The sequence below is a fragment of the Nomascus leucogenys genome, chromosome 8 (genome assembly GCF_006542625.1).
Source record: "Nomascus leucogenys isolate Asia chromosome 8, Asia_NLE_v1, whole genome shotgun sequence".
NCBI classification, from domain to species: Eukaryota; Metazoa; Chordata; class Mammalia; order Primates; family Hylobatidae; genus Nomascus; species Nomascus leucogenys.
The window spans coordinates 109,017,367-109,031,421 of NC_044388.1; the positions used below are offsets into that span (position 1 = coordinate 109,017,367).

The 14,055-nt window shown below is 51.5% G+C and overlaps 1 protein-coding gene across 2 annotated transcripts in view; it reads right to left on the reverse strand.

The window, feature by feature from the left end:
• AK8 (adenylate kinase 8) overlaps positions 1 to 14,055 on the reverse strand; it is a 154,355-nt gene that overhangs the window by 132,692 nt on the left and 7,608 nt on the right. The window contains exons 3-4 of one of the 2 annotated variants that reach the window (XM_030818090.1): positions 9,424 to 9,473; positions 6,193 to 6,306 (exon numbers count right to left, since the gene is read on the reverse strand). In XM_030818090.1, coding sequence (XP_030673950.1) covers positions 6,193 to 6,306; positions 9,424 to 9,473 — 164 coding nt within the window. The remainder of the gene's footprint in view (positions 1 to 6,192; positions 6,307 to 9,423; positions 9,474 to 14,055) is intronic. The other variant, XM_030818091.1, reaches the window with a different exon arrangement.

Here is a 14,055-nt window from a genome sequence, read left to right on the forward strand (position 1 = left end):
CAGGAAGCAGCCCTGTCCCTTCCCTCTGCATCCCCCCTCCATCTCATCCTCTCCGCTCCCATCCCCTTTCATCCTTTCCCAGCCCCTCAGGTCCTCTGCCGACCCCAGGCACAGCCAATTTCCATTCTGGGGCTGTTTTCCCCAGATTCCCCTGCCCTCCCTGACAACACCCATTCAGGAGGCAGTGTTTAAACAAGTACAGGACGCAGAGGAGGGTGCCAACCAGGACGCAGGGGGTGCCAGCCAGTCAAAGAGCACCGGCTGAAAGACAGCCAGCCCCAGTGGGGCACAGCGCCCCCTGCAGCCTGCATAGCAGGGGACAGGCTGGCGGCTTTGAGCGCAGCTACTCCTGAGCGCCCCCCACCGCTCCCCGCCACTGTGCTGTCTCCACACCAGCTTTGATGTGTCACGTCAGCAGCAGGGCTTTCAGAGTCCGCTTCTAGAAGCCCTGCCAAACTGTCTTAGCAGGAATCAGCCTCCCTCCTTGCAGAGCACTGTGATGCTCTCCCACCCCAGCCCCCAAAGCCTGGCATTTGGGGAGAATCAAGGAGAAGCTGACAGAGTGCAGTGAGGCCGCTCCTGGCCACAGAGAAGGCTCAGCCCCGGCTCAGGCCCCTGGCCCTGGGTCTCCCTGCTCGGTGGCACCGCGGCACCCAGCTGCTCCCATGCTGCTTCTGTGCACTTAAGGGCAGGACAGGCTGTGTTTGCTGCAATTTGGATTTTTCTCTCTTCCCTTCCAGCACCTAGTGCGGCTTTGGTGGCTTTCTGGGCTTGGGGGCAGACTCACTGATCTCCTAGCCCTCCAAGGTGCCGCCCCGCTGTTTTGCTGTTCTGAGGCAGCCAAGTGCGCAGGTGCCAACCCTGGCTCTGCCCCTGGGGCGTCACTTGACTTCTCCCCAGTGGGCTTTCTCACAGTGGGATGGCATGAGCCTGCATCTTCCTGTCCCATCTCCAGGCCCCACTCTCAGGGACCCTAATGTCCCTGTGTCACCATGGTGAGTGATGCCTGCTCAGAAGTTGTGGGCATTCTGAGCTACAGTGTGAGCCTGGGAAGTAGAGCAGGGAGGGGAACAGGTGAGATGCCCTGATCTGACCCCTGCACCCCCCTTCTCCATGAAGGGGCTCCTCCTGGTAGAGGAGGGAAACCCAGTAGTCGGACTGGAGCTCCCCTCAGAACTGACAGAACATCCTTTAGAGACAACTCCCATTCCAAAGTCACTGCTGCTGCTCGGAGCTGTCAGAGCAGGTTAGGAGACAGCAGGAACTGCCTCCTAGAGTTTGGGAGGGGGAGACGGGAGGGTTGGGGGACCAGACACAAAAGGAGGGAGGGGAGAGGAGAAGAGCCTTCAAAGGAAGAGAACAGACCTCATAACGTGGCAGGCGCACGGAAGGAGGTGGCAGCAGGAGAAACCCTGGAATGGGTGAAGGCCAGGGAATTTTCAAAGGAGCGACGGAGCCTGGTGCTCCGGTTTCCCTGGGCTGCAGTCACCTCCTCTACCCCAAGCCTTCAAAAAAGGCCTGCTCGACGCCGCTGCCTGGAGCTGTTGACTCAGGAAAGGGAGGGAGAGACTGAGGGCGTTCCCACTGTGTCTAAGTTCAGCCTCCAGAAATGGGAGCAGCAAGGCCAGCTGGAGATGGAGTGGCCAGAAGTGAGGGAGACACCCAGCAGGACTGGGAAGCAACATCTGTGGGCGATTTCCTAGAAATCCTCAGAACTATCTGGAGGGGACTATGTTTCTTGTGTGCAGACAGAGGTAGGATGAGGGCTCACGTTGTTTTTTTTTCTTTGAGACAGGGTCTCTCACTCTGTCATCCAGGCTGGGGTGCAGTGGATCCATCATGGCTCACTGCAGCCTCAACCTCCCAGGCTCAGCCTCCCAGGCAGCAGGGACTACAGGCGCCCACCACCATGCCCAGCTAATATTTTTTTCTTTTTTGTAGAGACAGAGAAAAAAAAGAAAGGTGGCGATCCTCCCGCCACTTTGGCTCCTCCCAAAGTGCTGGGATTATGGGTGTGAGCCACTGCACCTAGCCAGATTTTTTTTTTTTTTTAAACAGTAGAAATTTAAGGCTCCTAAGTACAGGATCAGCACCTGAGAGTGGCTCCTCAGTGGCCTCCCCTGCACCCCGCCTTCTCCTCCCCCACCCCATCCCCCTCCTTCCCCCTCTCCTCCCACTCCTCGCCCCGGGTCTTCCTCACCTGAGCCTTTTTGTGGTGTTTATGATGTTGAGTCAGAGTGTGGGCTTAGAGACAGGGCCAGAGAAAGCAGATGGAGGAAAAAAGACTTGGCCAAAAAGATGAATTCAATTAACTTAATAAACAGGAAGAATAAGAGGCAAAGGTGGCCTTGGGCTGGGGTTCCAGGAGCAGCGTTTCAGGGGAATGGGCCTGTGGAGAAGGTGTTAGGACCACTACTGTGGGAAGAAAAGGTGGGGGTTTCTGAATTATTACTGGAAACCGTGTCCCTTTCACGGTGTTCAGCGAGAGGACTGGGGCCATTCTGACATTCATTTTGATGGTTCTGACCATGTCCTTGGGTCCCTGATCCCCCCCAGGAAGAGCTGTGGGGTCAGCATCTAGACAAAATCACTCAGGGGAGCCGCTCACCAGCCAATGACCTTGGCTGGTGTCCAGGGACAGCCAGCGTCTTCAGGGCATCAAACGACTCTTCCAGCCCAGCCTGGACCCAGAAGCATCATATGTCCCTGATGGTCCAGTGAGGGAGGGGCCCAAGCGGGAGAGGGCCCAGGAGCCATAAGAATACCATCTCCTCAGGGAGATTTATAACCCCGGCTGGGCCCTGGTGGAATCCTCAGTGAGACTTCCAGGTGTGATAATGTGTCCCTATGCGTTTACTGAAAAAGGGCCCTCATCTTTGGGTTGTGGAAATAAATGAAGACCACCTAAATGAGACAAGCCAAGGCTGTTTACTCAGAGCTTGCTGGGCAAGGGAGTCGGCCAGCATCGTTCACATCTGGCGGACTCGAACACAGGTAGAGGAGAGGAAGAGTTCTAGAGGAAAAGGGAAGGCTCCAGGCATGCCTGATGGAGGCTGCTGCTGGGGAGCTGGAGGTGTCTCTCTAGAGGTGGGCATTCTACAGGACTGGACAGGGGAGCATGTTTGGCTTTCTCTGGCTGGTCCTAGGTTGGAAGCAGGAACAAAAACTAGAGACACTGCCAGTTATTAATCATGCCCTGGCCATTTGGGATAGGTGGCTATAGGGGTGACTTAGTTCAGCTTCCTGGACTATTGGAGGAGAGAGCAGCCTGGCTTCCTGCAAGCCTGGTGCAGCAGGCAGCTTCCCAGGTGGGCTCTTGCAGGTCATGGGCTGGTCTCCTGGACGGGCTGCTGCAGACTGTGAGGCAGAGTCTTATGTTTACAGGAGGTCTCGCCATTGTCCACACTGAATATTCAGTCTCAGTAGATCTGGACTAAAACATCCATGGGGAAGGTCAAATGCTGTCTGGGTTTGCTTTAAAATAACCCAGGGCAGGGGGAGCAGGTGAGGGTGCAACCCGAGCCTAGACCGCCAGGAGCTGACATCTGTCGAAGCAGAGGATGGATCCATGGGGGTTCTCAGACTATCCTCACTGCTTCTGGATATTTTTATGAGATTTCATAACAAACAGTTAAAAACAAACAAAAATCCCTGGCCACTGTGAACTCCCAGCATCCTGGGGCACCATCCCCGTGGGCTTTGTGACACTGCCCAATTCCAGACCATTCCATGCCTTGGAACATTACAGTGTGCCCTTTGGGAAGGCTTTGCTTAGTGTAACTGTGATTATGGCTCCAGGGAGTCCCTAAATCTTGCAGCCTTGTACCCCCTTCCCAGCCCAGAGCCAGTGCCTAGGACTTAATAGGTGCTCAGGACTAATGTAAATGAATTAGTAAATGAATTGAGTCAAACAAGCCACCGATTAATTGCTTTAAGGAAGGTTCCCTGGCTCCCATACCCTGGCTTGTGCTTAGTTTTATGGGACCATCAGTCTCCTCACTGGCTGGAAGCTTCTGGGGTAAGGAGAAGAAACTCATCTTCGACTCTCCCACAGCACTGCAGAATGGTGCTTGGCAAAAAGGCGGTTAGGAAGTATTTCGGAAGCCACTGGGAAATGCCTAAGATGGAGATGTCTTGGTTAACAGTGGCAACGTAAGAGAATTCTGCTTAGGAGGGCAAAGCTACGACTAGCAGGAGAAAATCAGGTATTTGAAGGTATCATTACTACTTACAAAAAGAGCCATAAAGATTCCAAATCAGCAGACAAGTTAAAGAGGACATTTAATGAGAGGCCTTGACTGGCAGGCACTGTCTGCAGACAAGGCCACGCATGGCCGAGCCTGCCATGTGCCCACTCGCTCTTCAGAACATTTTACTCCTTGATGAGGCCTGACATCCAGGCCTTTCATCTTCCCTCCACCCGAGTTTCTAAGCCAAGGACCCCAACAAGACACCCTTGAAAGCACTTCAATGTGGTTTGAAATATGTTGATAATTAGCAAAATGAAACCCAGGAGGAATTTCCTTAAACTCCCTCCTCTCTGTTGAATTTTATAAAGCTAATAAAAACATTTTTATCCTACAAAAAAGCCTTCCCCAAAAAAGCTTATCTTCTGTAGAAAATGAGATAACCACTTTCTTTCTAAAACCATATTCCCAGCCCGAAAGGCTGGTGTCCCCACAAGCTGAAGCCACACAGTCCAACTCCTGCAAGACTGCAGGGGCGGCTGGGGGACTGACTTGCTGTAGGGGCGGCTGCCTTGCTGAGCCAGGCTTTCCTTCTCTATCAAGCTGCTGTCATAGGCAGACTTTGCGCTGGGGGTCTGTCGAAGTCACACCCCTCTCTCTCTCTCTTTTTTTTTTTTTTTTTTGTTAACACAGAGTCTTGTTCTGTCGCTCAAGCTGGAGTGCAGTGGCGTGATCTTGACTCACTGCAACCTCAGCCTCCTGGGTTTGAGCAATTCTCCTGCCTCAGTCTCCTGGGTAGCTGGGAATATAGGCACCCACCACCATGCGCACCTAATTTTTTTGTATTTTCGTAACGATAGGGTTTCACTAGGTTGGCCAGGCTGGTCTCGAACTCCTGATTTCAAGTGATCTGCCCGTCTTGGCCTCCCAAAGGGCTGGGATCATAGGCTTGAGCCATTGCGCCCAGCCTATACCTCTCATCTCTGAGAACTGCCATCCCCCACCAACCAGGAGTCTTCATAGCCACATCTGAGCTCTGTGGCCTCACTGAGCCCTCACTGCACACCCCTCAACAGAGCTGACTGTGCCTGGGACGTGTGACCAGCTAGCCCGGGCAGATCCCCCTTCCTGAGGATTTGGCTTTGAAGCTGCCTTTGTGGGTGGTCTGAACCGAGAACACAGGAGACAAGAATGGAGTGGTGGTCATGAGCGGCTGGGAGCATGGCAAGAAAGACAGAAGAGAGGAGGAAGAGTCCCTGCCTCAGCCTCCCAAGTAGCAAGGACTACAGGCACATGCCACCATGCCCAGCCAGAGGGAATTTTGAAGAAATATTTTGAGTTTCTATTTGTATTAAAGAGAAATAATGTGATCAAGCCTTCTATTTCCTTTCAGAGGATGTTTTTCAAATATCGAGCTGGTGGTCTTTTAGAAACAGAACACCCACACCTCCTGCAATGCTCCCTCACGTGTGTGGGAGGGACAGGGTGAATGAGCACTGCCTGGACCAGAGGGTGGGCTGTGCAGTAGGGTGCCCAGGGCTATGGGAGGGAGATGCCTCTAAGGTACAGAACATGGGGGCTTTCCACTCTGGGGACAGCTGGACAGCTGCCCTTTCAACTGCTGGTGCAGCCCAGCCCTGCATCTCCTGGCACAGGCCACCAGGTTCAGCACTTGCCTCCACGCCTTTACTCGGCTGAGCCTAAGAAGAAAAGGAGCAAGCCTGGACCATCCCACCAAGGGCTTGGACAAAACAGCCTCCTTCACTCGACGCATGATCCTTTCCCACTGCAAAAACTCACCTCGGTACCCAACGGGACGTGAGCCTGGTAAAGAATTATCTTCTTCCTTCCTTCACATCCTGCCTGTATCTCATTTTACCCCCGCGTTTTCTTGTACTCAATCAAAAATGAAATGGCAACAAGCCAAGCAATGGCTGGGTGGCAATGGGTGTGGCAGTGGGCACTGCCGCTGTGTGCCTACCCCTGTCCCCGGGGCCAGTCCTACCTTCCTTTGCAGATAAAGCCTTCTGGCTTCGGTGGCCGTATAGGAAAACTCGTTTAAGATCAGGTTCTCCAGGGTGAGGAGACTGCTGTTCAGATGTTTGCAGAGCCACATTGCCTGAAGAAAAGAAAGAAGAAAAGAGCATTTTCATAAAGACAATAAATACACAAATGTCTCCATTAAAATGCCCTGGTCCTTCCCTCTCCTACAGGAAAAAGTTGGCCATGGGGAAGCACAATTATTTCCAGCTGGAGGATGGCCACCAAGGGAGACCCACCCATAAAGCACCTGCCGGCCTAAGAGCCCTGCTTGTGGCACCTCTTCTTCTACTAGCATGGACTTAAATGTTAAGTGGGAAGACCTACAGGCGGGCTACGTTTTAGCTGCCCTTGACATGCTTTCCAAGCTCTGTGGACCATGAGTTTCATCTCAAGGAAGACTTAGAACAGGAACTTTGAGGGAAGAACCTAAGGATGGGTAACAGCCCACACTTGGTGTTCTTTTTTTTTTTTCTTAAAGATTGGGAGCTGGCATGTGCTAGTCAATGGGATGTTTAGTTCATTGATAATTACTCCATAGTCTATAAGGGAAGAGTAAATTTGAAGGAAGAATAATGGACTAAAACATTCTTGACACCAAAATTGTGCTGATGACTATTTCAGCCTCGAGATGGTTCTGAAGGCCCTTCCAGGGCCCGGGGCTGGTGTGAACCTTCATTCTTCCTGTTCCTTCATTCATCTCCTGCCAACCAGGAGTCTTCATGGCCACGTCTGAGCTCTGTGGCCTCACTGAGCCCTCACTGCATACCCCTCAACGGAGATGACTGTGCCTGGGACATCCGACCAGCTAGCCCGGGCAGATCCCCCTTTCTGAGGATTTGGCTTTGAAGCTGCCTTCGTGGGTGGGGAGAAACCTCAATGACGGCATTGGGAAGAAGCCCTTTTTGACTGTCCATCATATCATCAGATCTGTGTGTCTCCAGAGGGCACTCAGGAGTGGGGACAGCAATTCACCAAAAGGCTTGTTGCTGAAACACCAGCCGCCAGGGCCTGACCTCGACAGAGAGGACAAACTCGATCGCTTCAGCCATGCCAGGACTTGCCGAAAGCAGGTCTCTGCGCTCTGAATCTGCTCTGCCCAGCAGATTCCTACCAGTGACCAGAGAAGAGCTAGGACAGGACGAAGCACAGATGGCCCCAGAATTCAAATGTCAAAGACAAAAGGAAAGCCTCCCGCTGAGCAACCAGACTCTTCCAGAAAAACGAACTCAATGAGCTTGTCTGTCGAAAGGCAGGATCTGTCATCCTCACTCCCAGTGTCAGAACTACCTGGGGAGTGTGTTCTAACTACTAGTGTTTGGGGGCTCTGCTCCAGGAGATTCTCATGGTTGGTCTGCAGGGGATTCCAGGAACCTGCATTTTTCATAGCACCCTGGAAATGCTTATGATCAGCAGGTCTGGGAGTCCCTGGCTTCTAATTGTGAAACAGCAAAATGGCTGGACTCAGGTGGGTCCTGCAGAAAGGCTTGGAACTCTACGACCTGATATGGAGGAATCTAATAGAAAAACTATAGACCGACAGAAGGATGAGCAGATGCACAGATGAGTAGAACAGCTATGCTAACTCCAAAAGCATAGCAGATGCAGGTTAGTTTGTGCAAGGATCAGTCATTTTAACTCCTTTTTGGAAGAAAGCAAGGTGCCAGTTAAACCGGGGAACAGCCTGCCCCACCCCGCCCATGACACATGCTCACAGCGACGATGTAGTCATGGAGGAGGGGTTTGCTGATGTTCACCAACCAGGCTTTTAAAAGGTAAAAAGGGTCCCATCTTGGATGAATGAAATTTTAACACGTTTTTGTCACTTAAAAATGGACCTTAGGCTGGGCATAGTGGCTCACACCTGTAATTCCAGCACTTTGGGAGGCAGAGGATCATGAGGTCAAGAGATCAAGACCATCCTGGCCAACATGGTGAAACCCCGTTTCTACTAAAAATACAAAAATTAGCTGGGCATGGTGGCGTACACCTGTAGTCCCAGCTACTTGGGAGGCTGAGGCAGAAGAATTGCTTGAACCCAGGAGGCGGAGGTCGCAGTGAGCCGAGATCGCGCCACTGCACTCCAGCCTAGCAACAGAGGGAGACTCTATCTCAAAAAATAAAAATAAAAGGTAAAAAGGGTCCCATCTCAGACGAATGAAACTTTAACACATTTTTGGCACTTAAAAATGGACCTTAGGCTGGGCGTGGTGGCTCAGGTCTGTAATCCCAGCTCTTTGGGAGGCTGAGGTAGGCGGATCACCTGAGGTCAGGAGTTCAATACCAGCCTGGACAACATGGTGAAGCCCCATCTCTACTAAAAATACATAAATTAGCCGTGTGTGGTGGTGCACGCCTGTAGTCCCAGCTACTCGAGAGGCTGAGGCAGGAGAATCGCTTGAACCGAGGAGGCAGAGGTTGCAGTGAGCCCAGACTGCACCACTGCATTCCAGCCTGTGTGACACAGTGAGACTCTGTCTGAAAAACAAAAAAGGACCTTAAAGATTGAAGCCACAGATAAAGAAGCACACACCACCAGTTTCTGGACATTCACTGTCCAGAAAAGGGCATTCACTGTCCAGAAACTGGTGGTGTGTGAAAAAGTGTGGGCGAGGTGGGCCCAGGCATTTGCTGTATCTTCAAAGATGTATTTTCTTTAAAATGGGGAGAGAACAAATAAAACAAATACGGCAACATGTTAAATTTGCATAAAATCTGGGAGTTGGGTACATGAATATCGATGGTACAGTTTGCTGTGCTTTTCTGATTCTTTTAAGTATTTCACAATTAAAATGCTCAGAGTAAATCTTAAGATTCCAAGTCAAAGTCTATGAAATGTGTGTACTGTTGGACCCAGCACGTCTACTTCTGGAAACATATCCTAAGGATATAACGAAGGGTGAGCAAGGAGAGCATGTATTCAGGCCAGAAAAAGCCCAGGAAGGTGTCTCCAAGCATATTAAAGGAATGCTCATCTCTGGATGGTCAGGGAATTCTATTTTTGGTCTTTTGTAGTTTCTAGGTTTTCTGCTACGGATACACACTACCTTTTGTAATAAGAAGAAAATAAGAAGGAGGAGAAGGAAAAGAAGAAAAGCTCAGTTATGCTACAAATTCATGGAGGTGCAGTCTCATTCCAGCTCTGGAGGATAAATGAGATATTACAGCATCACAACACTGAATATGATACACTTACTATCGTTGTTTTCCCCGAGGCAGGTGGACCTAATATTATAATCCTGGGCACTGTGGAATAAAAAGATTTGAATGTCACCACTCAACTTGACAAGCAGCCTCCCACGCCTGTGGTACTTGGGGTGTACTTATTTCTTTCCTCCCTAGATTTCATTTTCTGCCAGTGACACGGCCATTTGTATCCCAGCAAGAGACACTCTTGCCATGGAACGCATTCTCTGTGTTTAGAGGGGTAAGTGATCACCGAGATGGTTTATTCTTCTACCTCCAAGGGGACACAAACACGGTAACTTGTTTACCAAACTCATAAATATCAAGAACAATTGGGATTTCAAACACCATAAAGCATTTTAAACAGGGACTTTGTCTCAGGAAGGCTCTCTCCAATAAGGCTGTAATTTATGCAAATTGACCTTAGAAGCTTTTCTTTATGTTTATGCCTTTTTATTTAGCAAATTGTATTCCCCATGATTTTACAGAGGGAAGTAATGGGAAAAGCCTGGAGTGTACGGGCCAGATTTATAAAACCCAAGAAAGGAAAGTCTGTTTTCAAAGATGGGCATTTCTATGCAAATGGAAAACACTGGCAGCTTGTTTGATTTTAGTCCTGGCTGGTTTTGGTCCCACAGAATTCCTAACCCAAGCTACTGACAAGAGTGTGATATGAACCACGGGCTTCTGAACCTGTGACCGAGAGTCTGGGCTCACCTGGCAGGTGAAGCTCTGGTGGCAGACCCAGGCCAGGCCCTGGCCATCGTGGAAGCTGGGAAGGCATTTTCAGTTTCTGGGGTGGGAGTCAGGGCACAGATTCAGTGGCCCTTTCTCTGTTCTAGGCCTGTAACCTGGGCCCTCCCCGTGGGGAGAGAAGCCACTGCGGGTGGAAAAACTGCTTGCAGGACAACTCTGGAAACAAGGTGGCCTTGAGGACAAGTGGTCAGGGGAGAGGATGAGGTGACACAGAGCTAGGGTGGCTGCTGGCGATGGGAAAAGAGCTGACAAGCATGGTGAGAAGGGTGCAGGAAGGCATCACACTGGGTTGAAATGAAGGGAACAGCAGTGGGGTCTGGACAGATGCATCCACACTGCCTGCCTGCTCAACACCATCTTGATTGGGCCAGCTGTCCCTCTCCTTGTGGGAAGCCAGTAACCTTGGCCTGGCCCCTGACCCAAGATGACAGATGAACAGATGTCCACTGCAACTCACATGAGCGTCTAACGTCTGCATGAGAGCCTATTCTGGCTGGGCTTCCTGGAGGGAATCTCATCTCAGCAGAGGAGAGAGGTGCTGTATCTTCTAGTTTGGAGGCAGACACAGAAAAGGAACTAGACATCGTCCTTTTGGCCAGCAATGTAATGGTTAGCACATCTATACCCAGCCGGCTGCTTGGGTTTAAACAGATCTTTGCCCAAAATCATGGCGCCTTTTCATTTTTGGAGGAAGTCAAGGTAACTCACTGAATGATCCTCTCCTTTAACCTCAGAAGCTGTGAACCTTCTTATTCTCCTTATGGCTGTTCCCTCCACGTTCCTGCCTTGCCACATTCCATTTCCCATCAGGAATGTCCTCCCTTCCCAGCACCCAGCACCCCCAGCCTCCCACTCCTTCTCCCTCCCCGAGATCCTTGTTCTCGCTCCCTGTGGAGGCCCGTGATCAAGTGACCGGCTGCCGCAGCCTTCCACGATGATGAAATGTCAGCCTGCTACTGAGAAACAGGTGGAGTTGCTGCCCCCACAGAAAGAGAAGTTCCCAAGGGCAGAGACCGAGTCTTATCCTCCTGGATCACCCCCATGGCGGCCAGAACTATGAGGAGCCACACACAGTGACCTTCGGGGCCACCTCCTTGGCCGTCGCCATCTCGTCCTATGGTCACTGTTTGTCACCTTTGTCACCACCATTACTACTGCCTTACAGAGGGCCCCCTCTGCCAGTCAGCATGTTTGGGTACAAGTGCAGAAACTGAATGCAGCTGAGTCAAGAAGAAAAGGGGGTTGATTGCTCACACCTGTAATCCCAGCACTTTGGGAGGCCGAGATGGGCGGATCACTTGAGGTCAGGAGTTCAAGACCAGCCTGGCCAACATGGCGAAACCCCATCTCTACTGAAAATACAAAAAATTAGACAGGCGTGGTGGCACACACCTGTAATCCCAGCTACTCGGGAGGCTGACACAGGAGAATCACTTGAACCTGGGAGGTGAAGGTTGCAGTGAGCTGAGAGTGCGCCACTGCACTCCAGCCTGCACAACAGAGCAAGACTTCGTCTCAAAATATCTATATCTATGTCTATCTGTCTATCTATCTATCCATGCCAGCGTGGCTCATAGAGTCCTGCACAGGCTGGGGAGCCAGGCCTTCAGGGCTACCCCACAGGAACAACACCCCAAGCAAAGCCACCAAATGGGCTGGGGAGACACCAGACAGTGCAGCCCGTGCCCATGATGCTGCTGTCACATGTGGGCACGGTACCGCCATCAACCATGCTGCCCTTCCACCCAGGAAGCAGGCCCTGTGGAGCTGCCAGGAAGTGCTCCGGGTCCTGCATGTGACTCCGATTCTGGACTCGCCTGGCAGGTGAAGCGCTGGTGGCGGGCCCAGCCCTGACCGTCATGGAAGCTAGGAAGGTGTTTTCAGCTTCTGGGGTGGGAGCTAGGAAGGTGTTTTCAACTTCTGGGGTGGGAGCCAGGGCGGGCATTCAGCAGCCCTTTCTCTTTTCTAGGCCTGTGGCCTGGGGCAAGGCCTCCCAGGGCCCTCCCTGTGGGTGAGAGAAGCCACCATAGGAAACAGTGTGGGAAACACTGCTTGCAAGACAAGTGTGGAAACAAGGTGGCATTGAGGACACATGGTCAGGTGAGAGGACGAGGTGAGATAGGAGCCAGAGTGCCATGGGAGGTTTGTGGGAGGAGTGGCAGGGAGGGTGGTCAAGGGTGGAGGAGCCTTGGGCCATGAGGCAGAGGGCTCCTTTGAACCACGGAGAGAGCGCCCGCTTGGCCAAAGTCTGATGAGGGAGCAGTGGGGAACCTGGGTCCACTTATGCACCATCGCCTGCTGTTCTCCAGGGCTCTGACCACAGGCCCTGCTGAAGCTCCTCCAAACATAGATGAGGCCCAACAGGGCTCAGGGCGCCCAGAGCCCAAGGAGAGGGGAGATGCAGCTCGGCAAGGGCCTTTGGGGAGCGAACCTGACTCCTGAGTCACGCATTTGCCTGAGAGTTCCTGGGCTGGGGGCTGCAGGGGAAACCCTCCCCTTCCAGGTTCCTGTAAGTGGCACCCAAATGGTACACGTCTATGAACAGACTTTAAAAGGGGAACATCCACGGACTTTCTCCCCACCTAATTTCTCCCACACATTTATGTGATTAATTTCAGTTTCTTAAAATCTAACACCTTGAAACTCCAGCCCTGCTCATGAGTAATTATTTATAAACAGTGTCATAAAAGGCTGCTTGACTGCCAAGAGTAATCAACTTCTTCCAGCCACTTCAAAGGAAATCAAAAAACCTTTCCATCCACAGATCCTTTTGAGGTTTAACTAGGAGCATGATTTAAAATTCACAAGAAAACCCTTAGGTATTGGAGTTCTAATACACAGCTTTCTTGGACAAACGTTTGATAAAAAACGAAACATACCATTATATACACCATCGCCTGCTTTAATATTGCCCAGGGCTACTGTAAATGCTCACTTTGTACTAAATCTGCCTTTCTGGCGGCGAAGGGGCTGCCAGCCCATGTGCCGGGGCTCCCTCTGCTCCCTCGTGTGCTTGCTCACTGGGATGAGTCTGGGGCCTTCTTTTCCTCTACACCAGTCACCAGCCATGTCACTGTGTGTGGCGGTTAACCCCAGGCCCAGTAAGAGGAAGGGTTGAGGTCCTAGCTATAGTTACCCTAGGCCGTTGCATGGCTGGAAGGGGGCACAATGATCTGACACACCAGCCCAGGGGAACAAAAACACACACTGGATGTCATGGGCCTCTCCAAGCCTCCCGCACTCTTCTAGGACACATGAGGATTGGGCTTAGCTGATTCGAGCCTTCTCCCACTACTAGAAAAGTCACCTAGGTGGCCAGGTGTGGTGGCTCATGCCTGTAATCCCAGCACTTCGGGAGGCCGAGGCGGGTGGATCATCTGAGGTCAGGTGTTTGAGACCAGCCTGGCCAACATGGTGAAACCCCATCTCTACTAAAAATACAAAAGTTAGCTGGGCCTGGTGGCAGGTGCCTGTAATCCAAGCTAGTCGGGAGGCTGAGGCAGGAGAATCACTTGAACCTGGGAGGCGGAGCTTGCAGTGAGCTGAGATTGTACCATTGCACTCCAGCCTAGGCGACAGAGCCAGACTCTGTCTCAAAAAAAAAAAAAAAAAAAAAAAAAAAAAAACAGAAAAAGAAAAGAAAAGTCACCAAGGCAGGGTAGTCTCCCCTGTCTCCCTTCCTCCTTCCCATTTTTGCTCCACTTGTCCGCAGAGGCATGGGCAAAGAGAGAGAAACCCATGGGTGTCGCTCTCTTCTTTCCATTTCAGTGGTTGGGGCTTGAGCCAAAGGACAAAATGTTCCAACATCCATAAAAGCCGCCAGCTGAGGGCCTGCAGTGGAGTGCAGGGCTGTGGGAAACAAATGAACTCTTCAAAACAGTGGTTC